This window comes from Cajanus cajan, chromosome 3 (genome assembly GCF_000230855.2).
Source record: "Cajanus cajan strain Asha chromosome 3, NIPB_CcT2T_4, whole genome shotgun sequence".
Lineage (NCBI taxonomy): Eukaryota > Viridiplantae > Streptophyta > Magnoliopsida > Fabales > Fabaceae > Cajanus > Cajanus cajan.
Window position 1 is genome coordinate 12,025,479 of NC_138519.1, and position 27,808 is coordinate 12,053,286.

The 27,808-nt window shown below is 34.6% G+C and overlaps 1 protein-coding gene, 2 long non-coding RNA genes and 1 pseudogene across 5 annotated transcripts; 1 reads left to right on the forward strand and 3 right to left on the reverse strand.

Moving 5' to 3' along the window:
• Positions 1-668: 668 nt before the first annotated feature.
• On the forward strand, positions 669-5,906 carry LOC145955542 (uncharacterized). The gene is made up of 4 exons (XM_083070421.1): positions 669-1,808; positions 1,941-2,187; positions 3,107-3,325; positions 3,416-5,906. The coding sequence occupies exons 1-4, from the start codon at positions 1,641-1,643 to the stop codon at positions 4,066-4,068; spliced, it is 1,287 nt and encodes a 428-aa protein (XP_082926547.1). The 5' UTR covers positions 669-1,640; the 3' UTR covers positions 4,069-5,906.
• A 577-nt stretch (positions 5,907-6,483) lies between these two features.
• LOC145956507 (uncharacterized) lies at positions 6,484-8,894 on the reverse strand. Its single transcript, XR_014432769.1, has 3 exons — positions 8,485-8,894; positions 7,975-8,209; positions 6,484-7,806 (listed from the first exon to the last, which is right to left on the reverse strand). It is a non-coding gene; the product is annotated as an uncharacterized LOC145956507 (long non-coding RNA).
• A 916-nt stretch (positions 8,895-9,810) lies between these two features.
• On the reverse strand, positions 9,811-22,868 carry LOC145956058 (uncharacterized; annotated as a pseudogene). The gene is made up of 7 exons (XR_014432715.1): positions 21,736-22,868; positions 21,281-21,372; positions 21,027-21,163; positions 18,795-20,974; positions 17,746-18,741; positions 14,000-17,164; positions 9,811-9,847 (listed from the first exon to the last, which is right to left on the reverse strand). The product of XR_014432715.1 is annotated as an uncharacterized LOC145956058 (transcript).
• Positions 22,869-23,064: 196 nt separating this feature from the next.
• LOC114915529 (uncharacterized) lies at positions 23,065-25,481 on the reverse strand. 2 transcript variants are annotated; one of them, XR_014432771.1, is made up of 4 exons: positions 25,375-25,481; positions 24,184-24,259; positions 23,989-24,084; positions 23,065-23,913 (listed from the first exon to the last, which is right to left on the reverse strand). It is a non-coding gene; the product is annotated as an uncharacterized LOC114915529 (long non-coding RNA). The 2 variants fall into 2 exon arrangements; XR_014432770.1 differs by lacking the exon at positions 25,375-25,481 and adding an exon at positions 24,350-25,366.
• Positions 25,482-27,808: the final 2,327 nt, after the last annotated feature.

A 27,808-nucleotide genomic window follows, 5' to 3' on the forward strand; every position in this document is an offset into this window, starting at 1 on the left:
ATTGTGAACACTACGACTATGAGAATGTGAAATGTGATGAAATGAGATAAGACATGAAATTCCGTTACAAGTAAAGTGATGAGTCTATGAGTTTGTGAATGCATGACATGCATCATGATTTATATGCATTTATATGACGAGGTATGATATGGAGTACATCGTTACGGAAAACCCTCCAAGTGTGAAACATCTTGGAGGAGTCCTAGGGGATAGTGTGGTTTGGAAGGCCCAGTTCTACCCGTTTGTGTGCATGGGACGTATCTTGCGCGACTTTGCTATCCTCGATGAGACCCTAGCAGTACATCCTTCTAGTTGAGAGTGCACGATTGAGCCGGCATGTACTCATAGACTACTCTAGGTATGTTGCTTTGGTAGCATACCACTTGATATGTGATTATGAGACACGTGACTGTCGCCACATGCATGCATTTATGAGTCGAGTCCAGGACATCATTGCATGATGAATGACCGTGCATGATGAATGACCGTGCATGTGTTACCTTTGTATGTATAATTTGAATTTTGCACCTGATTAATATGTAGCTATGGATGTGCTTGTTATAATTTGTGTGTGTTGCCTAACTGTTATTTGTACACTTGAAACCGAATGAGATGTTTCTCAATCCCTTGTTCTTTGTATTTGTTTAAATTGTGTTGCAGGTGATCATCAACATGAAGATGTTGGTGATGAGACTTAGGCTTCAGTTGGGCATGCTCTAATAGGATACGCAACATTGGGCATAACTAAGCTTAGTTTAGGATTTCATTATTGTTATTTTGTTTTAGAAAAAAATTCATGTTTCATTTTTCTATAAATTCCGCATTTGACCATGCTTTAAGTTTACGAATGTGAATTCTCTACTCTTATGTTAATGGAACCATTGTTTTAATTCTAAAAATTTTATTTAACCCAAGAATATGTTTTTATAATTATTGTATATCGATGTTGGATAAAAGGTGTCACACGATCCCAGAAGAGAAGAAAAAAGAAGGTGTAAAAAAACGGAAAATTACACGATATAAAGGAAGATCAATTAACTTACCATTAAAAAGTTTTCTTTGAAAAATAAAAAATAAAGTTAATAGAGTGATTTTTCAAGTCTTTGAACAACTAAAAAATCATTCAGCACAATTTTATAATTAAGTTAATTTAAAATTTTATTATTTTTCTGAATTCATTCATTATTTGAAGAATATTATTGACTACACTTATAATAATTGTGATTACTAAAATTAGTTTATGAAAATAAAAATATTTAATTAAACACCTGTATTTTAAAGCATAAAAAATATATCTGGATAAAACTGTTTTGCTGAAACGAAATTCAAATTTAAAAATTAAAAATTAAAAGCAAAACCCTTTATTTTAAAAAAAATAATAAAACATTTATTATTTCTTAAAGAATATTATTTTTTACGTATAAAAGAATAATTAAATAAATATACTAAATTGATAGTGTGAATTAATAGATTTTATTTTGATTTTGATTTAAAAAAATTTCAATTAATATTTGTGGCGGTAATTACTAATTATTGATAGGTCGAAAAGAAATAAATTCCCGCGTTCGAATCCCTATAAACGTAAGAAGGTGAAGAAGGCAAAGTCATCACACTGTCTCTATTGTTTGCTATTGTACACGATGAAGACACTACTGAATGGCGGAAAGCAGCCCGAGTCATTGCAAAAGAGAAAGATGAGCCTCAATCTAGTCTCTATCATCGTTGATCGTTTTCTCCTCGATAACAACTTTTCCCTCACGCGTTCCACCTTTCTTAACGAGGCTTCCTCTCTTATTGCCAACCAAGAGGTATGCTACCTTCTTTTTCATTTTTTCTTATTAGAATTGCTCCAATGATTTTGTCATTCTAATTCTTATCAATCAACAAAAAAGAGCTATCAGCAATATTCAAATTTTAATTCTAATTTTACTATTTTTTAGGTGTCAAAGAGTTTGCTGAGTTTGGAAAATATGCTGGATGAGTATATATGCTTGAAGGGAGAGAAGGCGTCGCTGCATCAAGAAAGGGTTTCGCTGAATCAAGAGAAAATCAGGATTCAGATGCTGTTGGGAGACATGCAAAATGCTGTCAACACATTCAATACTTTTCGGAGGCCACCCCCACCCAATGTTGCAGACATGAATGCAAATCCTGCAATGCTTCCTCAATCCAGAGTTTCTCCTTCCGGTACATGTTTTTCCTCTTATGCTTGAAAAATCGGTCGTTGCTGCCTTTTCTGTTTTAATTTTTCGTTTCAATGTGGTAGGCAGTCTTATTTGCTGATTTTGATTATTAAAACTGCAATAGCTATTTAAAACTTTTCAAGTTGTGGTACGATTAATTCAAATTGAGTTGTGGTATTAGTTTGTGCATGCATTGTCATCATTTAAGTCGGTGATAATTGCATGAAAGGGTTCTTGCCATGTAGTTGTAGTTTCAAACAGGAATTTAAAACATTTACAAGTTTGATGAAATAAATATTTTGCCTATTTTAAGAACAAAGATTAGGTACGATGTGGGATTTTTGTTATGTGTTATTCGTAAATGATTAGTGGTGTGGTGAACAATCCTCACCTTATAAGTATTGCTAATTTAAAAAAGTAGAGAGCAATCTCCCCTTACAAGTTTTGTTACAAGTTTTGTAAGGTAAGGCTTGTTCACCTTAAATTATTTTGATTAGTTGATTTGGAATTTTCAATACTATGGGAAAAGAGTTGGATGCTTCATGTTTGAAATCTGTATAGTTAGATATAATCTATGTTTCTAGTGTTGATTTTTGGGTAGTTTCAATAAATCAGTCTTTGCCTAATATTCTGTTTTGCTAATAGAATTGAATGACTCACTTGAATGTTTGAATTTTCCCAAGAGAAGTCCTATATTTGGGAATTCTGATTGATAAAGTTAGGAGTGTAATCGTTAAATTGTGTTTCCTTAGTCACTGTTTACTGTTGTATTTTTGGATGTGTAAGCTAAGTTTATCAATTAATGGTTGAGTTAATCCTAATTTATTTAAGTCACAATTTGGAAATAAGTTTCAATTAAATTGAATGGTGTTCAAGTTTTTAGGTTGTCTTAATGATGTGTTGACATTGCTTTGCTTTCTTAGGTGTTGCTCCTGTTATTACTACTCCTCTACCTCCGCAAAACATGTCTCATATACAGTCACTGCCTATGCGTATGAATACCAATGTGGAAGCAGGAAACTTGTCTGCACCCATGATTAGTGCATCTGACAGAAAGAGAAGAGATAGTCAAGCAATGGATGTTCCTACAGTTTCAAAGAAGCGTCGTGGTAGACCACCTGGTAGAAAAAATAATGTTCAAGGTATTTTTGTCCCCTAGCTGATAAATCTATCAAGTATATGCTAAGCTTTCATAATGTCATTAATTACATTTTTACTCTATCTATTCTCAGGTCAAAACATACTGCCATCGTCAAATAATACAGTCAATGACCAAGTAATTTCTACACCTTGTTCTGCAACTCAATCATCGGCTTGGAACTGTGCACTTGGTGGATCACAGGCTCAAGGATCTAATGCAGTCAATAACCAAGTAGTTATTACGCCTTGTTCTGCAACTCAATCATCGGCTGAGAACTGTGCACTTGGTGGATCACAAGTTCAAAGATCTAGTGTTGTTAAAAGCTTTTTCAATCCTCTTCCATTTCCTACTCCAACCAATTCTCCAGTTTTAAATACACCTTGCAAAACAAATCCCTCTCACAATAATACATGTGTATCCCCTCTCGAGATTTCTCCGATTACGACATGCAATGGGAAGACTGCAGAACAATTGACTTGTTTAGGGAGAAGTCAATGCATTTCTCCAATCAATGTTGATTTGGACCAGACAAGTGAGAAGGATCTCGTAAGTAGCAGGTTGGATACTTCTAATATGCATGAGAGCTTAGACAAATCATTGCCTGATGATGATGATGATGTTGCATACAACTTTGACATGGGAGACATATCATCACACAATTCTTGGGATTTTGATATGGACAAGTTTGACAAGGAAGACTTATCTGAATGCTGTGAAATCGAATGTGGAGCCTTCATTTCATGATGACACTGTCTGAACTCTGAAATGGAAACATGGATTTTTTTTTTTAATATTTTTTTAGCTTTGTATTCATTATTCGGTGATAAAACCCACATAGGAATTTGGAACTGATGCTGCGAGTGCAACATTGGCTATATCTTATTTGATCTTATATCACCTTATTGTTTAGTTTGGTCTAGTGAAAAACTTGGGCCTTTTGATGCTAACTTTACTGTATGTGTACATTAGAGTGTTGAAGGATGTCCTGCTTTTTATTCTCGTGTTAAACTTACATCGGTTATTTAAAAAAAAAAAAAATCATTCTCATATTCTTGTTCATTATTTCCTGGATTACTGAGTAGCATGTGCAGGTTAAGAACTATGAGAGTCAAGTGCAGCTCTACGTTTGTTTATTACAAGAGTATATAAGATAAAACCACTTTTTTAATGAGAGTTGGATGGAATAACTCAGTTGGTTAGAGCGTGATATCGATAATCACAATGTTGGAGGTTCAAGGCTTCCTTTTAATGATTTATACTTATCTTTTTATTTTTCTATTATTATTTTTTCTTCGTTCATTGTATTAGCGTATAAAAAGTATTATATGTCTCTGTAAAACTTTTTAAAATAACAAATAATAAAAATTATTTAATATTAAATGGTTAACGAAAAATATGAATTATTATGAATTAACATTTATAAAAATAAAAAAATGGGAATTATAAAAGAGTAATTAAAAAGAAAGAATTATACTAAATTGTGTACATGAAAAATCTCTCAATCTCCTTTATTATAGTAATATATATCATAAGCTTTGACAATAATTTTTTATTTATTATTTTGATGAATTCTTTTCTTCTTACTTAGCTTATAGTGAAGTAACTTTAGTTAATAACTTATTCAAGGTTTTATCCATGTATTGCTAATATTTTTATTGGTATATCTTACATAAACTTCAACAATCAAACTAATTATGAATCATAATTTATATGACTTTTAAAATATTTATTGTAAAAGTCAACAAATTTATTATTTAGTATCACATTTTCAACATCCACATCAATAATTAATTAATGCATTACCAGACATATTAATTAAGGAGGTCTCCTGCAACAAAGGTTAGTAGTTTAAGTGGTTAGATATCCTATCAAACCACAAGATTAGACCAATCGTAGTCAAGTCAGGTATAAATAACTTCAAGCCTATCAGAGAAATTATTTAACAACTTAATTTGATTTCTCAGGTTTTGCCACTTAAAATAGAAAGTCTAGTACTACTTGGTGTTGAGCCTGAAGAGACTTGTAGAAAGAATACTTGGATAATTATTTAAAGAGATAAGTCAAAGACTACTTAGGTTTGAGTTAGAAGAAGCTTGGTAAAAGAATACTTATAACTTTGTAAAAGTTACTAGAACTTAATCTAGTTGGATTGAGAACTAGATATAGTCTCAGTGGTTGAGACGAATCGGTATAAAAATATTTGGTGCTCTATTTGACTTTTCTTCAGTGCTTCTTTTGTAAAATTTCCTCTTCATTGCACAAAAGAACGAGTTTTTTATACACACAATTCAACCTCTCCTTCTAGTGTATGTCTTTTCTCCATATAGGTCATAAAACCTTTTGTCTCATCTTAATAATGACATGTCAGCACTTCCAACACTAAGCGTGAGTTTTCACGCTTATCGTGAGATAAGGATCAACCAACACAAAGTCCCTAGGATTGAGGCGCTAAGTGAGGAACTCAAATTCTCCTCTAGAAGGCTAACGTTGAGTGAGTACCTAGGCTCAGCGTGGGACTTGAAATTTCTCAAATGATTCTCTGTCAGGCTGAGGCTAAGCACGAGACTGAGATTGAGTGTTGAGACTTAGCCAAAAGTTTCTTCTCTCTTGAATCTTCACCAATTATCACTTGTTTTTCTCAATGTTTTTCAACTTTTTTCTCAACTACAAAATAACAACAAAAAGTTTGTAAGTTACCTAGTAATGTGAGTTAAAGACTAAAGTTAACTTTCTCTAAATTTAAGTTAAATCTAAGACAAATCAAGGTCTCAAGTCAAGAAAAATTGGATAAGTGCTTTAAAATGTACCGCAAGATAAAAGAAATTATAACACTTATCAGTTAGCCATCATTATTAGGATGAGATCTCTTTTGTTGTTTTGTGAGAAGAGAAAGAGAAAAGCCTTATATTTTGTAAAAGATTTGAAACTAATTAAGAGCTATACTCAACTTTATAGCTTGTTTCCATGAACAAGGTCATGGTAAAATTGAAGAGAATGATAAAGATAGCTTATATAACTTATTCCACACTTATAAATGGTAAGGGTAGTGAAAAAATTTGGTACTTTAACCCTAACTAAGTAAAATATGAAAAATTCATTTCTTCGTTGATTTTTTTGAATGCAGAACATGAAAATAGAAGTGTATGACTAAGCTAAAATATAACAAGTTGAAATGAAAAATCTGCAACTTCACATATAAAAAAGGAGAAAAACTATAATATGATATATTTGATTTATGAACTTAATTTTGTGCACGTTAAAAGTGTTACAATAAGTGTTTAAATACTAAAATTAATTAACTCCTAATTGAGTAAAATAAATAACAAATTATGACTAAGCTAATAAGTAAAGATTTTTTACCTACAACTACATTTTGCTTTTTTTGACATAAACAATCTTTAATCAAACTTATAAGTAAAATAAAAAACTGTAAAAACCCGAAAATATTTAATTATGATAGTGGAAAAATCTTAACTATCATAGTTTTGACATTCCCGATGAATACTTCAAACCTCCTTGTCTCTTGTCTAGATCCAAACTGACTTGCCAAAATGAAGCCTGAAATGTAAAGGTAATCAAGTTCCTCTTGTGAAAGTTTGAATTTTGTTTCTACTGATGAAATCATTCCCTCCATTTTGATCTTAAAGAATAAAAAGCTTTGTGAATTGATAATTCCCTTTCTTCCAATTCATTTTTGTTTTGAGCATTGATATCAAGATGAGAGAAAACAGTGTACTGTAATTGAATTCACCACCTATACAGTATACACACTACAGTCTCCCAAGCCAGAGACCATTAACTTTTTTGTTTCCTGCAAAAAATATTCAAGAAAACGGTAAATCTTTTAATGTGTAGTAATAAATAATTTATAACAAGTAATAATTAAAGGCAAGGAATCATTTTCCAATTATGTGTCAGCATACCTAGGTGACATGCCCAGTAGGAGCTGTAAACAGAAGTAGGATGGATCATCCTGTCAATTTGAACAAGGCCCAGGGTCAAAGCAAATATTATAACAACAAAAGCAAATTCAATAATTCACATATTTTCTTTTGAATTAATGATAGTCAACTGGTTGTATTCCCACGCCAAGAGTATAGAAAGTGACATGCTCAATATTTTCCTAAAGTCAAAGAAATAGAACACATAATTAAGTTCATTAAAAGCATAAAGAATTGAAGCTTACACTCCATTGCTTGAGATACTAGGTTATAATTGTTAAATGGGTTCAAGAATCTATGGTGTTAATAGGAGAATCTAGGTCAATTTTATATGAATCTTATTCATAGATTAAGTAGCTGACTAGATAGTTATTACCAATTCTAGCTGGCCATGAGGCCTATATGCTCAGGGAGTTGTCGGTGCTTGCTCCAGGCAGCCATGGTTCAATCTTTTCATTGTTCCCCTCTCTTCTTATTCGGAACATTTTGCCATCTTCAGACCTTGCCCTCGTTCCCTCCTCCTTTTGTCCAGAAATATCAGCTTTACACATAAACACATCAACTTTCAGTGTTTTGCTCAACAAGCAGTATATTACAATTTTTTACGACACAATATTATCAGAAAAAGCAAAACCTCATACGTTGTAGCAGAAAATTTGAAATGGCAAGCAGTTAAAGGGAATGCAATATTTTTTAATTATATATATACCTCGTAAATGCATCTGAAAGATCAGTATTAAGAGGCAGTCTGAGATCATCATACTATATAGTTGGCCTTGTATATGTGTCCCTCTTATTGTATCCAGTGAAATATCTTCCGATTAAAAATTCACTTATTGAGGAAGTGTCAATGTTATGTCAATTAAAAGTTCCATTTAGCTCTTGTTGAAAGTTGAATTCTGATTCATGGGTAGGTCTAGATTCTCCAAGTCAATCTACCATATCTGAAACATGAATTTCACTCTGACCTCAATCAATTGAATATATAATAGTTCATTAAACAAAATATACCTAAACACTTTCAAATACATTGAAATAAGAAGAAAGGGACACCATGAGTAATGATACGTTGAGATAGAAAAAGTATAATGACATTGATGAGTAACATTTTTTTAGGAATTGTTTCGTTGAAGTATTTATCAATATTTTCTACTTAATAGTTAATACTTGTATTGTTATTTCTTCTTTGAAGCTAAAGGACCAGGAGCAACATCCTTACCTGAATTTGTTTTAGACAATCCCATAAGTTGCCTTTGATAGTGTGTTGATTCTCTGTAGATTCAGCAACATACATAGTACATCAATTTTCATTTTGGAACCAATTTAGATTCAGCAACATATATAGGATAATATCACCAGAAAAGTGAGCCAGGAATATTGGTATCTCAATAATCTAGGATTAATTTCATAGCTATTTTCAGTTTCAGTTATTTAACAAAGAAAAAATTAAATGCAACTTCAAGTGCTATATTATGACTATTATATTAGTATTACATTGAATAATGAAATCTTTCTTTTTTATTCTTGGATTACAACTTCTTAAAAGAAAGGACTTTCTCCAATACTTATTATTAGGCACAATTTAGGAACAAATGACAGTCCTTTTTATAAGACATTTTTACAATTTATATAAAATATTAATTTTATTTTTCATTTTTTATCTCTTATTAAAGATTTTGAGTATATTTGTTTTTTATTATTGAATAATAAGAAGAGAATTTAATAAATAAATGTTCTTTCTTTTATCTCTTAAACTCTTATTACCATTTATCAATAATTATTGGAATTAGTGCATAAACTTCGATGTGTAACAATATTTTAACCTCTTCTTTAATAATTTAATAAGTAATAAAAGTAAAATTGATCCATAATTTTTTTTATAAAACTAACAAAATCAATTTAAGTAATTACTTATAATAGTCTTTATAAATATGTTAAAAGTGTCTTACAATAATGACTGAATTGAATATAAAGCACAAATTTACACAACTAACATGTTAGCCATTGCGATTATCCTTATGTAATTTTGGTTGAGAATGGTTAGACAATTTTTTTAATGTGTTTTCGATGCAAGTCATCGTGTACTATTGATTATAAGCGGATAGACTTCTTAATTGTTTAATTAGTTCAACCACAGGCTGGTTAATAAATTAGAAAAAGAAGTTCACAATCAATGTATTTTGTTATTTGTTAAGTTGTTATAATGGAAATTACATTTTGGTTTTTCACGCGAAGTTCCGAAAAAAACCAAATATTGGACACTTGATTTCACACTCGGTCAATAAAAAATATCACCTTGTGTTATACTGTTTGACAAGAACAAGGATTGTATGCTATTAATATTTAGACAACAAAGAAAATTAATTAGTTAAGTAATTGGAATACATATTATATTCAAAGATAGAAAGTATATTGTTTTCACACATATTTGCCAAAACAGAAATTATGGTTTCTTTCAAGACAACTTTATCATAATTTTAAGAGTTTAATTTATATTGTGCAATGAGATCTATCCTAAGATATCTTTACCTGGTATTCACAATAATACTAAGCAAAATCTCGGCTCTTACTATGCAAACAAACTGCAAAATAGAAATAGACCATTAGTTATTTCTGCAATATGTTTTAATTAACGATACAAAAATATTCATTGAAAAGAAATAATATACAAATGAATTTTCTATCGTTACACTTGCAAAACGAATCATATTTCAAACTAAACAACTAACCCATGACTTGTTGAATGCAATAATTAAGTTAAACATAAAAAAGGACAAAGCAGGAGAATTTGTTGGAATATAAATTGATTTTGTATGTTGGGCTTAAAAGATAAAAGCCCAATATTAGCAAAGACCCAAATAGAATTCTAGAAAATCCTATCTAAAAGATTCTAGAATGATGTACAAAATATCTATAGATGTTTATCCATAAGATGTTTCTAGATAAGTTTAGAAAAGTTTAGAATTGTAGGAATGTTTTAGAAAGTTCTAGAGAATGAATTATAGCCCTTAGATGAATGTTGTGGTGGCAAGATCCTAACCATTGGTTAAGGAGGTGCCACTAGTATAAATAGGGGATGGTTGTATCATTTGGTAGTAAGCCAAAAATGTTTAGAAGCATTCAATACAACAAGCCTTTCTTTCTCTCAAAATCTTCCAACCTCTCCCAATCTTAAACACTTCTTTCTAGCCTTTAAAGTTTCTTCCCAACAAAGTGGTATCAAGAGCCATAAGATCTTCAGAGAAATGGAAAATACTGGAGTTCCTTTTCAAGTCCCGATGCTCACCAAGAGCAACTATGACAATTGGAGCTTAAGGATGGTAGCTCTCCTTGGTGCACATGATGTCTGGGAGGTGGTCGAGAAGGGCCACACCGAACCAGAGAATGTAGAGAGTCTTTCTCAAGCTCAAAAGGATAGCTTGAGAGACTCAAGGAAGAGACATAAGAAAGCTCTCTGTCTAATCTATCAAGGATTAGATGAAGATACTTTTGAGAAGATTTCCAGAGTCAAGACAGCCAAGGAAGCATGGGAGAAGCTCAAGATCTCTTACAAGAGAGCAGATCAAGTAAAAAAGGTACGTCTTCAAACTTTGAGAGGAGAGTTTGAAGCTTTACATATGAAGGAAGGTGAACTAGTCTCCGATTACTTTTCGAGAGTTTTAAAGTTACTAATAACCTAAAAAGAAATGGTGAGAAGTTAAATGATGTAAGAATTATGGAGAAAATTCTTAGATCATTGGATCCAAAGTTCGAACATATTGTCACCATTACCGAAGAACACAAAAGACTTGGAGGCCATGTCAATAGAGCAACTTCTTGGTTCGTTGCAAGCTTATGAAGAAAAGAAAAAGAAGAAGGAAGAGATCGTGGAGCAAGTCTTCAAGGCACATGTTGATTCAAGAAAAGAAGAAAATGCACACAACCAATCAAGGCGAAGTTATAGTCAAGAACAAGGACGAGGGCGTGCATATGGACATGGACAAGGATGAAGGCCTAACAATAATAACCAGAGAGGAGAAAGCTATAACAGAGGTCGTGGGAGAGGAAATCCGAATTCAAGGTATGGCAAGTCACGAATCAAGTGTTACAATTGTAATAAGTTTGGACATTATGCTTCTAAATGTAGAGCCCCTAATAAAAATAAAGTCGAAGAGAAAGCCAATTATGCTGAAGAAAGGTGTCAAGAAGATGGTACCTTGCTATTGGCTTACAAGGGCCAAGATAAAGGCGAGGATAATCAGTGGTACCTTGACAGTGGAGCAAGTAACCATATGTGTGGGAAAAAAAGCATGTTCGTAGAGCTTGACGAATCAGTAAAGGGAAACGTGGCTTTTGGAGATGAATCAAAGGTGGCGGTGGAAGGAAAAGGTAATGTCCTCATCCGACTAAAGAATGGAGAACATCAATTTATTTCCAACGTATATTATGTGCCAAGCATGAAGAGCAACATCTTGAGCTTAGGACAACTCTTAGAGAAAGGTTATGATATTCAACTTAAGAATAATAACCTTTCTATAAGAGATAACACAAGTAGATTCATTGCAAAGGTGCCAATGACGATAATTAGAATGTTCGTTCTCAACATTCAAAGTGATGGCCCACAATGTCTCAAGATGTGCTACAAAGACCAATCATGGCTTTGGCATCTTCGATTTGGCCATCTTAATTTTAAAGGATTAGAGTTGCTCTCCAAGAAGGCAATGGTGAAAGGGCTGCCTTGTATTACTCACCCCAACCAAGTCTGTGAAGGATGTCTACTTGGAAAACAATTTCGATTGAGTTTTCCAAAGGAGTCAGACTCAAGAGCTCAAAAGCCATTAGAACTCATACACACAGATGTGTGCGGACCAATCAAGCCAAGATCACTTGGTAAAAGTAATTATTTCCTTTTCTTCATTGATGATTTTTCAAGAAAAACATGGGTATATTTCTTAAAAGAAAAATCAGAAGTATTCGAGAACTTCAAGAAGTTTAAAGACAATGTTGAGAAGGAAAATGGCCTTCTGATCAAAGCTTTGAGATCCGATCGTGGAGGAGAGTTCACATCAAAAGAGTTTCAGAAGTATTGTGAAGACAATGGAATTAGACGACAATTAACAGTGCCAAGATCGCCTCAACAAAATGGAGTAGCTGAAAGGAAGAATAGAACAATCTTGGAGATGGCAAGAAGCATGCTTAAAAGTAAAAAACTTCCAAAGGAGTTTTGGGCTGAAGCTGTTGCATGTGCAGTCTATCTAACCAACTGCTCTCCAACAAGAAGCGTTAGTGGAAAAACACCACAAGAAGCATGGAGTGGTAGAAAACCAGGTATTTCTCATCTTAGAGTCTTTGGAAGCATAGCTCATGTGCATGTGCCAGATGAGAAACGAAGTAAACTTGATGACAAAAGTGAAAAATACATCTTCATCGGTTACGACGCCAACTCAAAAGGGTACAAACTCTACAATCCTGATTCAAGGAAAACAATCATCAGTCGGAATGTAGTGTTTGATGGAGAAGGAGAATGGGATTGGTCGACAAATTGTGAGGATCATACCTTCTTCCCGTGCGTTGAAGAAGATGATGTGGAACAACAACAACAACTGCAAGAGACACCTACTACTCCACCCACTTCACCAAATACAACCCTTCAAGATTATGAAAGCTCAAGTGAAAGAATGCCACGTTTTCGAAGTCTCCAAGAAATATATGAGGCAACCGAAAATCTAGACAATGTTACCATATTCTGTCTATTTGCAGACTATGAGCCCATGAACTTCCAAGAAGCAATTGGAAAGAAGAGTTGGAGAAATGCAATGGATGAAGAGATATCGAGGCAATAAAGAAGAATGATACTTGGGAGCTAGTCTCGCTTCCAAAAGAACACACAGCAATTGGTGTCAAGTGGGTCTACAAAGCAAAGAAGGACTCCAAAGGAGAAGTTCAGAGATACAAAGCAAGATTGGTAGCAAAGGGCTACAGTCAAAGGGCTGGCATCGACTATGACGAGGTATTTGCTCTTGTTGCTCGACTAGAAACTGTTAGACTTATTATATCATTAGCAACTCAGAATAATTGGAAGATACATCAAATGGATGTCAAATCTGCCTTCTTAAATGGAGTTCTTGAAGAAGAAGTCTACATTGAGCAACCATAAGGATATGAAGTTAAAGGAGAAGAAGATAAAGTCTTGAGATTAAAGAAAGCTCTTTATGGATTGAAACAAGCTCCGAGAGCTTGGAATGTTCGGATTGACAAGTACTTCAAAGAAGTCTTTATGAAGTTGACAAGTTTGCTTGGAGTACAAAATCAAGTTTAAGAGGGGGTGTTGGAATATAAATTGATTTTGTATGTTGGGCTTAAAAGATAAAAGCCCAATATTAGCAAAGGCCCAAATAGAATTCTAGAAAATCCTATCTAAAAGATTCTAGAATGATGTACAAAATATCTATAGATGTTTATCCATAAGATGTTTCTAGATAAGTTTAGAAAAGTTTAGAATTGTAGGAATGTTTTAGAAAGTTCTAGAGAATGAATTATAGCCCTTAGATGAATGTTGTGGTGGCAAGATCCTAACCATTGGTTAAGGAGGTGCCACTAGTATAAATAGGGGATGGTTGTATCATTTGGTAGTAAACCAAAAAAGTTTAGAAGCATTCAATACAACAAGCCTTTCTTTCTCTCAAAATCTTCCAACCTCTCCCAATCTTAAACACTTCTTTCTAGCCTTTAAAGTTTCTTCCCGACAGAATTACCTGGTGATCATCCTTGGTCAATGAATCCATCTACTGTCAACTTCAATGCTAGGGATATATGGGAAATTTTAGGCCAAATTTGACTGTGCTTCATGCCTTTTTGCAGCAAAGGACAAAAAATAATTTCTAATTTTATTAGAGAGAGAGGCAACCTTTCGCCTGTCATATTCTCCAATTTTTGACATTTATAAATTCCTAGTGTTTGGAGGGATGTGAGATGGAGAAGCCCCTTGCAGTCCAACATCTCTATACTTGAGAAGTCATGTACAGACAGAGACGTAAGGGAGAGAGGCAACAAATCCTCCTTTAGGAAGGACTTTATGCCATCACACAGACCCCAGATGATGAGATCGGTAAGCATGTCCATCGATGGCCATGCTAGGCCGCTCACTAGTTTCTCACAATTGTGAATCACAACTATTCTCAAGTTAGGTGGCATACCCCCTTCAGGAAACCACTCAATTTTCGGGCAGTTCCTTATATAAATATGTTCTAACTTTGGAAGAAGAGCACTCATCTGAGTAGGCAACGACTTCAACTTGTCGCAAAATCCAACTATCAAAGAAGTCAAATTGGGCGCAGGAAATCCTTCTCTTGGGAATGAAACAAAGTTAGGGCATTGGCGAATCTCAAAATAACTTAGATTCTTAGGTGATTCTGACACTGAAACCAAGAGAGATTCCATATTTTCACACCTATCGATTATGAGTGTTTTGAGATTTGAAAAGGTAATCAATGGAAGAGATGTGAGCGAGTCACAACTATTGTATACATTTAGTGATTCTAGCAACTCGTGTTTGTGTTGGGACGGGAATTCCAATTTCTTAATATCATCGATATAAAGAGTGTTGAGCGATGCAGGTAAACGACCACCTAGAAATGATATGACCGAGGAACTATCACTTAATGTTAAAGAATGGAGAGATGTTGGTTGGACGTTAGTGATGGCCTCGATCATGGACTCCACCATTGGGCTTCCTTTTACTTTTATAGATTCCACCGAAGGAGGAAACACATCCAGCGCTACTTTATTGCTTTCAAAAATCTCTAAATTTTGCAGGACGGGAGCCCTTGGAAGAGTAGAGACAAGCTGCTCGCAATTAGAAATCCTAAGGTATTCCAGAGCAGGAAGGTGATTTGGCAAATCTCCCCGTAGTTTAGGACAACCCCAAATATTAAGCCTCCTAAGTGAAGGAAAAGCATCTGACTCAAAGAAACTCCACACTTCCCAACAAGGCATGTTATTAATTTCTAGATATTTAAGGCAGGGAAAGGATTTCACAGAACAAGAATTTCCATTCTTGTAAAAACCTGCATCAATAGTCTTCACCGAATTCAATCTTGAAATATAGAGGTTCTCGAGAGATGGTAGTTGCCCAAGCGAAGGAAGCATACAACAATTCTTACAATTTCTTAAGATTAAATTTGTCATTTTATGGAAAAAACAATTTTCCACCCAATCCGGAAATCTAGTTCCTTGATAACCACTTATTGATAGTGATTTAAGCTCTTGGTGAGGTTGTAACTTGCAGAGTACATCTGTTTCAATTTGGAACCAGCTACTATTGTCGTTACATTTAGACCACTCCAAGGATAATCTGTCAATGTACTTCTTATCCATTATCTTAGCCTCCATTGCTTCATCACTTGAGGTAACATTCTCCAAATTTCTAATCATAAGCGAACCATGAAGGTTTGAAAGTCCTCCCAATTCTTTGATCCCATTCTCTATATTCTTCCCCACAATAAAAAAATCTAATTGTTGTAAGTGGTTTAATTTTCCCATTCCTCTAGGCATTTCTTTTAAAAGAACATCATATATATCAAGATGACGCAAGTTTACAAGATTCTGCATGCCAGTGGGCAACTTAGTCAACTTGGTGCAATTATACAACTTCAAGGTTTCTAGATTGTATAAATTACACAACGACTCCGGTAGTGTAGAAACACTTGTATGAGACAGATTTAAATAACGCAAATGGATCAATTTACCTATTGAATCAGGCAAAGCATCCAAACTTTGGAAGTCATGGAATGATAAAACTCTCAAGTACAAAAGTTTTGACATTATAATACATGGTGCCTTCTCATTATAGAATGGAGCAACTTCAAAATGGATGATAGACAAGAAAGTTCTCAAAAAATTTATTCCATCAAAGTTGTCCAAGACAGCAAGACTGAATTTGGTAAATGACAAATGACGAATCTTGACATCGATCTTGGTTTCTTTTCCCAATTCCTCTAATCTCAAATAAAATTCTTGTCCAAGGGATGTTGATAGATCATGCAGGAGGTCATGCATCACAAATTTACTGCCCCCAGATGAATGTTGAAAAAATGATGTTGAAACTAAATAATCAAAATACTCGCAACCAACTTCTTCTAATGATTTTCCTTTTTTTCCTGGCTTTAAAAGATCTTCAGCCATCCACAATAAGATTAATTCATTTTTCTGAAACTCATAATCCTTAGCATACAATGAACAGTAAACAAAACATCTTTTTAATTGTGGAGGGAGATAATGATAACTAATTCTCAGAGCTGGAATAATGTTACACTCAAGTTCCCAAATGTCACTGTTCAGTATATCATATTAATCCCTAACGTCATGCTTTCTTCTCAACATACCTCCAAGTGATTGTGCTAAAGGCAATCCCTTACACTTTTTAACAATATCTCTTCCAATTTTTTCTAGAGTCATTGAATTCTCAATAGGTTCTAGAGTAAAACATGCATGGTTTGCAAACACTAACCAGCAATCCTCATTCGACAATTGATTTAGATTATAAGCTTGAACAGTACATACTACAGTTGCTACACTTTCATTGCGGGTTGTAACAAGAATTTTACTTCCCTTAATTCCACGTTGAAGTGGTTTCTTAAGAAGACTCCAATTAACATAATCTTGAATCCAAACATCATCCAAAACAATCAAGAACTTTTTATCTTTCAGTTTGTCCATCAAATCAAGGTGAAATAAATTTAGATCATTGATTTTACAAGGTTGTGCAGTAACTACCCCATATATAATTTTTGTGATGTTTACGATATCAAATTCTTCAGAAACACAAACCCATGCTTTAAAATCAAATATCTCCTTCAAACTGTCGTCATTGTTAACGATAAAAAGGCATAAATTTGGGAACAAACAAAACTCTCTGTATTCTCATTTTTGTTGCAAATGAAATTACACTTATTTGTAGTTGAAAGAAAAATACAACGTTTACATTTTTAAATGCCTCTCATAATTCACACCATTAATATTATTAAAACAAAATAAAACTCCTAATTTAAGTTTCATAACAAATCTCCCCCTTAAACTTAAATGCTTTTCCCATCTCTCATTCCAATCAGCTTTTTGCAATTCTCCAGCAGTGTAGTTGGCAGTGGCTTGGTAAATATATATGCTGCTTGAACTCGGCTTCCGACATGCTCCAACTCAACTTTTCCTTGTCTGATCTGCTCTCGGATGAAATGAAATCGGACGTCGATGTGCTTGCTCCTTCCATGATTAACCGGGTTCTTTGCCAACTCGATTGCCGACTTGTTATCAACTCGGATCACAATCGCTTCATCTCGGATCACTCCCATATGCCTCAGTAAATTTGAAAGCCAAACTGCATGACATACACTCCAAGATGCCGCCACGTACTCGGCCTCTCAAGTTGACAGAGTTACAATAGGCTGCTTCTTTGACAGCCAAGTAAAAGCCGTATTCCCGAGTAGAAATACATAACCCGAAGTACTCTTCCGATCATCAACATCTCCACACCAATCACTGTCCGAGTAACCCACTAATCGGTAATCGTCCGATTTTGAATAGAAAAGACCAAGTGATAGGCTTCCTCGAACATATCTCAAAATTCTCTTCAAGGCCTTCCAGTGTGTGTAACTCGGATCCTCCATAAATTTGCTCGTTATCCCAACACTCAACATTAAGTCAGGTCTCATGCTTGTAAGATATCTCAGACTTCCAACTAAACTCCGATATCTCCCAGAATCAGCTCGATCTCCTCCATCAAACTTTGAAAGTTTTGTGCCTGGTTCCATTGGAGTTGAAACCGGGTTGCAATCTTCCATTTTAAACTTCTTTAGGATATCAAGTGCATACCTTTCTTGGGATATAAAAATCCCTTCATCCGATTGCTTCACTTCTAGGCCAAGAAAATATTTCATCAAGCTTAAGTCAGTCATCTCGAACTCTTTCTTCATTATCTCCTTGAACTCCTTGATCAGTTTAGCATTGTTTCCAGTGAATATGAGGTCGTCGACATAGAGAGCAACTACCATCATATCTTTTCCTGATTTCTTTATGTACAAGGCATGCTCATACGGACATTGTTCATACCCGTTTTTCTTGAAATACCCATCAATCCTTTCATTCCAAGCACGAGGAGCTTGCTTCAGCCCATAGAGAGCTTTTCTCAATCTCAGCACCTTCTTTTCATCTCCTCTCTTCATGTAACCAAGTGGTTGCTCTACATACACCTCCTCCTTAAGCACCCCATTCAGAAAGGCTGACTTCACATCCATCTGTAGAATTTTCCATTGTCTCTGAGCAGCTAATGAGATTAGAAGTCGGATTGACTCCATTCTCGTGACAGGAGCAAATACTTCATCATAGTCTACTCCTTCCCTTTGTTTATAGCCCTTCACAACAAGTCGGGCTTTATAGCGGTCAACCTCTCCCTCAGCATTCATCTTCTTTTTGTACACCCATTTTACTCCAATGGGCCGAGCTCCTTCAGGAAGGTTGGTCAATTCCCAAGTTTTATTACGTTCAATCGCCTCAAACTCCTCATCATAGCTGTTCTCCACTTCTCATCTTGGACAGCTTTCTCAAAACTCAAGTCTTCAGAGTCGGCAAGAAGACATACAGCATGGACTTCACTTGTAGTGTCGTAAATTTCCCTCAGGCTTCTCATCCTTGGCTGTTGTAGTTCGGATTCTTCATCTGAGAGCTCGGTCGCAGTTATTGTTGAAGGTACAACAATGTCCGAGCTGGTTTCTTCTTCGGCTGAGTTATTCCAACACCATTGCTTTGTTTCCTCCACGTGAACATCTCGGCTCACCACCACCTTTTTGTTATCAGGATCAAATAACTTGTATGCTTTGGATTTTTCATCATATCCAATAAATATATACTTCTTGCTTCGATCTTCTAACTTTGTCCTCTGCTGTCTTGGTACTTGCCCATAGGCCAAGCTACCGAACACCCTAAGATGAGAAACACTTGGCTTCATGCCACTCCAGATCTCCTGAGGTGTCTTCTCTCCTAGCTTTGCATGTGGACATCTATTTTTCACATAGACTGCACACTGCACTGCCTCTGCCCAAAACTTCTTCGGCATATTCTTCCCTTTCAACATAGATCGAACCATATCAAGAATAGTTCGGTTCTTCCGTTCCGCTACACCGTTTTGCTGCGGAGAATATGGGACAGTCAAGAAACGCTTGATCCCATGTTCCTCGCAGTATTTGTTAAACTCAACAGAAGTGAACTCGCCTCCTCGGTCAGATCGGACTGCTTTGACGAATGTACTCGTCTCTTTCTCCACCATCACTTTGAATTTCTTGAAGGTTTCAAATACTTCTAACTTTTCCTTCAAAAAATAAACCCACGTCTTTCTTGAGAAATCATCAATGAAAGAGAGGAAATACTTCTTACCACTGAATGATTCTGGAGTTATCGGCCCACACAGATCGGTATGGATCAGTCCGAGTTGCTGCTTTGCTCGGTACTCAGAACTCCTTGGAAAAGAAGTCCTCGCGTGCTTCCCGATCACACATTCTTCACAAAATTTCTTTTCAAATTCCATTTTAGGAAGTCCAAATACCATCTCCTTTTTCACCAGCTCGGTCAAACCCCTAAAGTGAAGATGACCAAACCTCAGATGCCACTTCATGGCCTCATCCTTCAAATCAAGTTGCATGCATTCATCTCGAACTATTTTCAGCTCAAGTTTGTACATGCGATTTTTCTTCATTTCTACTTGGGCAACTAGTCTCCCAAGTTTATCCTTCAGTTGTAGTTCTCGGTCCTTCATCAGAATCGAGTACCCTTTCTCCATTAACTGTCCCATGCACAATATGTTGCTTTTGAGATCAGGTACGTAGTATACATCTCTGATCTCTCTAATTTTCCCATTTCTCTGTTGATATCGGATCATTCCTCGGCCTTTGACAGCTACTTTTGAAGCATCTCCGAAAGAAACAGATCCGAACTCCTCCTTTGAAAGCATTTTGAACAAGTGCTCGTCACCACACATGTGATTGCTTGCGCCGGTGTCCAAGTACCAAACAGAGTTATCAGTACAACTCGGGTTGATCTCGGAAGAACAGCTCGGTTTGATCTCGGTTTCTGGAATAGTTGTCACCAACAACAATCCTTCATCTTCTTCCTCGGCAAGGAAGTTGGTTGGTTCCTCCTTTTTCTTCTCGGACCTATAATCTTTGGAAATATGACCCAGATTTCCACAATTGTAGCATTTTATCGAGTAACACTCCTTGGCCACATGTCCATACTTCCCACAGTTATAACATTCGATAATGTTATTTGTGTTTGATCGGCCACCCCAGGTCTGACCTCGGCCTCCCCGCGCTTGACCTCGGCCACCCTGAGTTTGACCTCGGCCACGCCAGTTCTGTTGGCCGACATACTCATTACCTCGTCCTCCTCTTCCTCGACCACCTAGGCCTCTACCTCTTCCTCGTCCTCTATTATTCTGAGCATAGAGCACCTTCTCCTCCTTTATTGTCGCCTTTGCCTGGAGAGCTTGTTCAAGGGACTCCCCCTTCTCCTTCTTATTCTTTTTCCTCTGCTCGTACGCCTCCAGGGACCCAGTAAGCTCTTCGACAGTGAGCGTTGACAAATCCTTAGACTCTTCGATTGCACACACTATATTCTCAAAGTCATCTGTTAATGACCTTAAAATCTTCTCCACAACTCGGCTTGAGGGAAGATTCTCTCCATACCTGTTTAGTTTGTTCGCCACAGTCTCCACCCGAGTAATGAACTCGGATACACCTTCTGACTCCTTCATCCTCATGTTTTCCAGTTCGCCCCTTAAGGGTTTGAAGCCGAACTTGCTTCACGCGTTCATCTCCCTTTTTTGCTTTCTCGAGTATGTCCCATGCTTCTTTTGAAGATTTAGCATTAGCTATCTTCTCAAAGCCCGACTCGTCAACAGCTCAGTACAGTAAATATAGTTCTGCCTTGTCCTTTGCTCGAACAACCTTCAATGCATTCATCTAGGCATTTGTATACCCCTCAGTGGTCACCGGTTCCTCGTACCCATTCTCAACCACATCCCAGTTGTCTTGGGAGCCGAGAAGGGCCTTCATCTGCAGCTTCCAGTTGTCGTAATTGACATCTTTAGTCAATTTGGGTAATGGAATGCCATTAGTTAAACCTGCCATCTCTCTTGAGTGTATACGCTCCACTCACACACCTCACAAGAATTTTTTCTCTTCTCTCGGGCTGGGTACACCAGGTCGGCTCAGGTCGGCTCACTCTCACCTCACGCACACAAGCTCTGATGCCAATTTGTTAACGATAAAAGGCATAAATTTGGGAGCAAACAAAACTCTCTGTATTCTCATTTTTGTTGCAAATGAAATTACACTTATTTGTAATTGAAAGAAAAACACAACGTTTACATCTTTAAATGCCTCTCATAATTCACACCATTAATATTATTAAAACAAAATAAAACTCCTAATTTAAGTTTCATAACAGTCATTGTACACCAATTGTGCCAAAGTAGTTTTTCCAACTCCACCCATGCCCACAATAGGGATGACAGACACTTCTTCTCCATCACTACTATTCTCCAACAACAACTTGATTATGGCCTCCTTGTCATCATCCCTACCATATATGTGAGATCCATCTTCAAGAGATGTTGATGGAACTTTCCATGGTACACTGTTCTCCATTGCAATCTCTTTCAGATCAAGACTCTCCTTAAGTCTTAAAACATTCTCTAATCTGACAACTATGTCTTCCAACTTAGTAATTATCTTACTGTTGGAAAAACGAGAAAAAAAGTTTGTTACCTTCTTTTGAGTGGCAGCTTTGGTAAAAACTTGATCGAGCAAGTCATCAGCCTGGTAGACAAGATCTTTGAGAGTAGTGAGCCAGTGGTTGACATTGGAGTCTGTGATTTGTTTCTTCTCAGCATCATCAAGCACAGCTCTAACCACTCTCAGAATGGTCTCTAACTATTGAAGCAACTTGTTGTGAAGCTTGTTTCCACGGATAAAGTGGACAACCTCAGGTGAAGCCAGCCTTTCAAAAACAACATCAAGGAAGGCAGAGAGGAACGCACCACCTACGACAGCTGCAGCCATGATCTCAATAACAAGTGATATTAAGAGTTAAATGAGAAAGGTAAGAAATTGGTTGCAATAAACTCGATTAGTTCTTTATAGATGCAATGATAGTTGACTTCACTAAACTCTCATTACTTTTACTCGCTCAACTCCAAGACAAAGTGTAGCGGTGGTTGGTATCACATCACACCCAATGCAGTATTGGATGCTTTTTCAAATACTCTTTCCTTTTGCAACACACAAATAAGATGTTTTCTTGATATTCGTATACTATTAATTTAAAGTAGGTTATATTTATCAAATGCTTTAATTAGTGTTAATATTTTGTTTACAAACTGTGCAAGGGGTAAATGGGTTTTGATATTTTCCATTAAGTTATTGACACGAAAGTGGGATATTTTTTCCCGTGTGATATACGTATCGTACTGTATAGTAAGGGAACATAATTGACTTCCGGTGCTAACACAGTTTGTGGGACAAGTTATAGTGACTACTGGTACTAACAATTATTTTCTTCAACTCAAATTATTTTCTTATCACCAATTATATTCTTCAACCCACCCAGAAACCTGTCAGCACAATATATATTTCCTCATTTACTAACAACCTTCCATCAACTTAAGGCATATCTAGAATTTCAACTATCACTTAGAACTAATAAATCTTGAATAGTTCAATTTAAAACTTCATCTCTTCACTACTAGAAAAATTGTATTCTAAGTCAGTTATTTTGTCATATCTACATCGGTTCTAAAACCGACTTAGATGAAGGCGACGTAGATGAATAAACATATTTACGTCGGTTATGTAAAAACCGACTTAGATGTATGTGTTCATCTAAGTCAGTTTTCATAAAACAGTCGTAGAAGTATGTGTTGATCTAAGTCAGTTTTCATAAAACAGTCGTAGATGTATGTGTTGATCTAAGTCAGTTTTCATAAAACAGTCTTAGATGTATGTGTTGATCTAAGTCAGTTTTTGACAAAAATCGACTTAGATGTATGTGTAAATCTAAGTCGGTTTTTGTCAAAAACTGACTTAGATTAACACATACATCTAAGTCAGTTTTGTTGTAGAGCCGTTGTAGATTATATTTTTTTAATCAGGTTAATTTTTAAAATAAAACTGAATAAATTATAAATATGTAAAAACTGATTCAATAAAACTAATCCAATTATCCAATGTGAGATAAGCCACATCAAAATCCAACATAAACCAAAAGAGACCAATATGAAATCCTTATCACTATAAGAATGACCCAATTACATCATTATCATTATATAATAAATAATACTAAAGAAGCCATATACTCAAGAATCAAGACAGACCTATCTGAGATCCAAAAAGAAGAGTATTTTTCTTACAAAGAGAAGAGAAGCTCAAAAAATTAGGTCATACTACATTAGACATGTACTTAGCCGCCTAATGCTAAAGCCACATTCACGTATTTCTAAAATTTACATGTAATACTAAACCTTTCAACATGATCTATTTCTAAATTTTTCTAAAATGAAATTTCCCCAATGAATCCAAATGTCTTCTAATTTGGTTTCCTCCAATGCTGTAGTATCTTCAAAAAGCTGCAACATAATACATCATATATTAGTTACATCATAATAAGCATTAAAAGAAATTAACAATATTTTTAAATGTACCTCACTCCAACCATTTGTTATACCCCCTTCAATTATTTCTGACATCCAATTCATGACATAGTATCCACATTCGTAATGTCCTTGTTGTTTATAACTCTAAAATGAAAACCAAATTGAGTAGTATATGTAATTTTTTTAATTAAGACAATATAAGACACTTGTTAGGAACATTGACTTTAATTACAAACCACTTACCATGGGATAAATCCATTCTAAGTTCTTTGATAATGTAGTAGATCTACCATTCATGACATTATACACAGCCATAACACTAAAGAAAATAAAATGAATGTAAGTTACATTATTAAAATTTTATAATAAAGAGCATAAAATTAAAACATGTGTAAAAATTAAAGTTTACCTTTTGACTAAATTTTTGACATGCATAGTGGGCTTATGATGCAAAGAACAAAACCATACAACAACATTACTTATAGGACAAAGAACCAACAACTGCCAATGATTTCTACATTAAGCCAAAATTAGTTAAACAATACATATATAATTTACATAAATTAAATGCAATAAGAAACATGCACTTACTGATCAATGTAAGGAGCTAAGTAAATTTGCCAGAGGCCTCTATACTGCTGTACTTTACTATTTAAAACCCCATTAAACCATTTTTTTCCTTGAGATAAATGTCTAACTTGTAGCAAAACAACAATACAGCTATAAATCCTCATAAGTGGGCAGAGATTAGCAAATCCTTAGATGTTCATCAGTCATCATTTTCTTGACACATGGTTTTCCTGGTAAACTGATTATTGTTATTTATTCTTTTTTCCTTTTTTTGTACTCAAAAGCTGCTCTTGTCATGTTTCCATTGTTTTTAATTTACTCCTAAAATGGGTAAGTTACACTAGGAAGTTGCTATTTATACCTGTTAAACCGAGAAAATCAACTTCTCTTATGAACTTGGGAATGAGAAGAGAGAAATTGATGGAAACAAACAATGTTGTTGAACAATTTTATTGAAGCATTGAGAATGGGGCAAAATTATCTCTACTCGGAGGGTTTCTCCTTTAGGATTTCTACCTTCTCAAAAACCAAATGCTCAATTTACAAATGGTGGCAGATATTAGTGAATTTGCATCCCTTAAGTTATCATATTTATTTATGTCATCGATTCCCTCACTCTAACTAACTAAAATTGTAATTGCAACTCTATTGAAACTACCCTTCCCCACATTCCTAACAACTTCTCTAATTCTCAACATAATATATCAGAGGAATTCATAAACTTTTTCGGTAGTAAGAACAATATATGAGGTAATCAAATGAGGGACAAAAAATATATGAGGTAATACTAGAACAGAATACAAAAAACAATTTCAAGATACATCAATATATAATAAACAAAAAAACAAATATATGAGGTAATACCAGAACGGAGCACAGTGATAAGCTGCCCTCCCTGGTTCGTTCCAGTAAACACCACAGATGGATGAAGAAATTTGTCTTACGCTCAAACAATTTCAAGATAACCTGAAAACAAAAAACAAAAAACAAAAAAGATATGAGTATATAATAAGCCAAAAAAACACTTTAGTATATAATAAATTAATGTCATGAAGAACATTAAACATGTCATTCAGCCAAAAACAATAAACCGAATACAGTAATCAAATGAGGGAGCAATGATGGTACAATGAAGCTACCAATGAAAAATGCATAAACAGAGACACCTGGTACATTGCCGCAAATCCATTTTGGAACCCTCTAATAGCAAAAGAATCGTGCGCATTTTGCCACACGCGAATAGAGCGATAAAAGAGTTTCAGGAAATAGGAAAAAGATTCACAGAAGAAAAAGAGAGAGAGACTGTTACTCGCCTGAATGAAAGGAATGAATGATCGACTTACGAAGCACGCAACAACTGGTGCAGCAATGCTCAACAGAAAAACGAATTTGAGGAGCGTGCGCCATGAAGAGATGCACCTTTTTGCAGTCGCAGGTTGCAATCTCCTCACAATCTGTTCGTGTTTTTGGAATGGAATGGAGAAACATGGTGTTTACGGTTTTAGGGCTATGGGTGGGAGATGAACCGAGAGAGAACAAAGTGAAGGGCGCGGATGTTGAGAGCGCGAATTTGAGGTTCATATCTAAGTCGGTTTTAGAGGAAAAACGACATAAATCACAAGAGTTATCCAATTCTACTACGGTTATAATGTGAACCGTCGTAAATTACGTTACCTTTATTTACAAAATTGCCACCACATCTTATTCTACATTGTTTTTTAGAAAACCGACTTAGATAAATCAATTTGTAGTAGTGCTTCTTTGTTTTGTCCATCCTGACCAAAGGTTTTTACATTTCATGTTACATTCACAAAATCACAAAAGAAAGGCCATATGTGTATGGAACATTTGTCCTGGCATGACTATAAGTTTAAAACAATACTATCATATATATATATATATATATATATATATATAAAATAAAAAATGATATAATAAAATAAAATAAGAACTATCATAATATTTATATTTGTTATCTGTTGATGATTGTGACAATAATAATAATGTCTTCTGATCACTAGGGTTAGTCTAGTAGTTGGGTAGGGAAGGGTTAGGGTAGTTAGAAGCACGATGACTTAGGTTCAATTGTCATTGCGACCATCTTTATAATCTTGTAATAAAAAAACATAATAATAATGTATTCTCATCTCATCCTTGGTGTACCTCTTCTCAAAAGCTATTCAACTTAACTAGTAATGTCTCAAAAACAGGAATTGATATTTATACCAATATTTTTTTGCCTTTTGATCATTATAAATTAGAAGAAAAATCAATATATTATTTTGGCATATAGGAATTACATGCGGCATTCCGAATCATACAGCATCTACAGTGTGTTTTCGTTCTGTTAGTGTTGGCAATCTTTAAATTGTACGTATCAAAAGAACCTTCACAATTGAAGGTTATAACCAATTGAGAGCTAAAAAATAACAACACTGCTGCCACTAATGTAATGTGTAAAACATTTTCAATTAAGTAATTTATTCCCAAATAAATACACTATATTCAAATACATTCATAGTGTGAATTAATAGGTTTTATTTTAATTTTGATTTTAAAAATTTTAATTGATATTTGAGACAGTAATTACTATTTATTGACTTATCTTGCTAATGATCTTCGTAGTTTGAAATGAAATAAACTCTCACGTTTCAGTCTCTATAAAAGTAAGAAACTAAAGTAAAGACAAAGTCACTACACATCATAATTCTTGTCCTTATTCACTACTAGATTTTAATCTTTTAGCAACATTTTCTTGTTTACATTTGTTAAAATGTTACTATATATTAAACAAATGTTATTTTGTAACACTTTTTGAAAAATGTTATTATAGATAGAGTAACATATTTTATTTCAATATTATTCTTTCTAATTGTTTTCAAAATCAAAGTCCCATATCAAGTAAAAAAAAAATTACATAAGTTATTTTGCAACATTTTTTTGAAAAATGTTACCATAATTGCTTCTAAATTCGAAGTCCCACATCGAGTAAAAAAAATTATTTCTCTTATATCTAATTGTAACCCATAATTAAAGTCTCACATCGAATAGATTAATGACTTATAAAGAGTATATATACCCACATAGTTATATTTATGATAAATGAAATTTGATATTCTATATATAATTAGTGGTGACTAACTAAAAATGTTTTTCCCTAAAAACTTAAGAAACTCTTAGAAGTTTAGGAGACATAAAAATATAATAATTAATAGTAATATTTAAATTAAAATTAATTATTATTTTATAAGATTAACAAAATATTGGCAACATCATTAAAATGTTACAAAAAATTATT

Excerpts from the sequence above, each read along its gene's own strand:
- LOC145955542 (XM_083070421.1), top strand. The coding sequence starts at position 1,641 with ATGAAGACACTACTGAATGGCGGAAAGCAGCCCGAGTCATTGCAAAAG. Across the intron at positions 2,188-3,106 it reads ATCCAGAGTTTCTCCTTCCG|GTGTTGCTCCTGTTATTACT; the intron begins GTACATGTTTTT and ends TTGCTTTCTTAG. Across the intron at positions 3,326-3,415 it reads TAGAAAAAATAATGTTCAAG|GTCAAAACATACTGCCATCG; the intron begins GTATTTTTGTCC and ends ATCTATTCTCAG.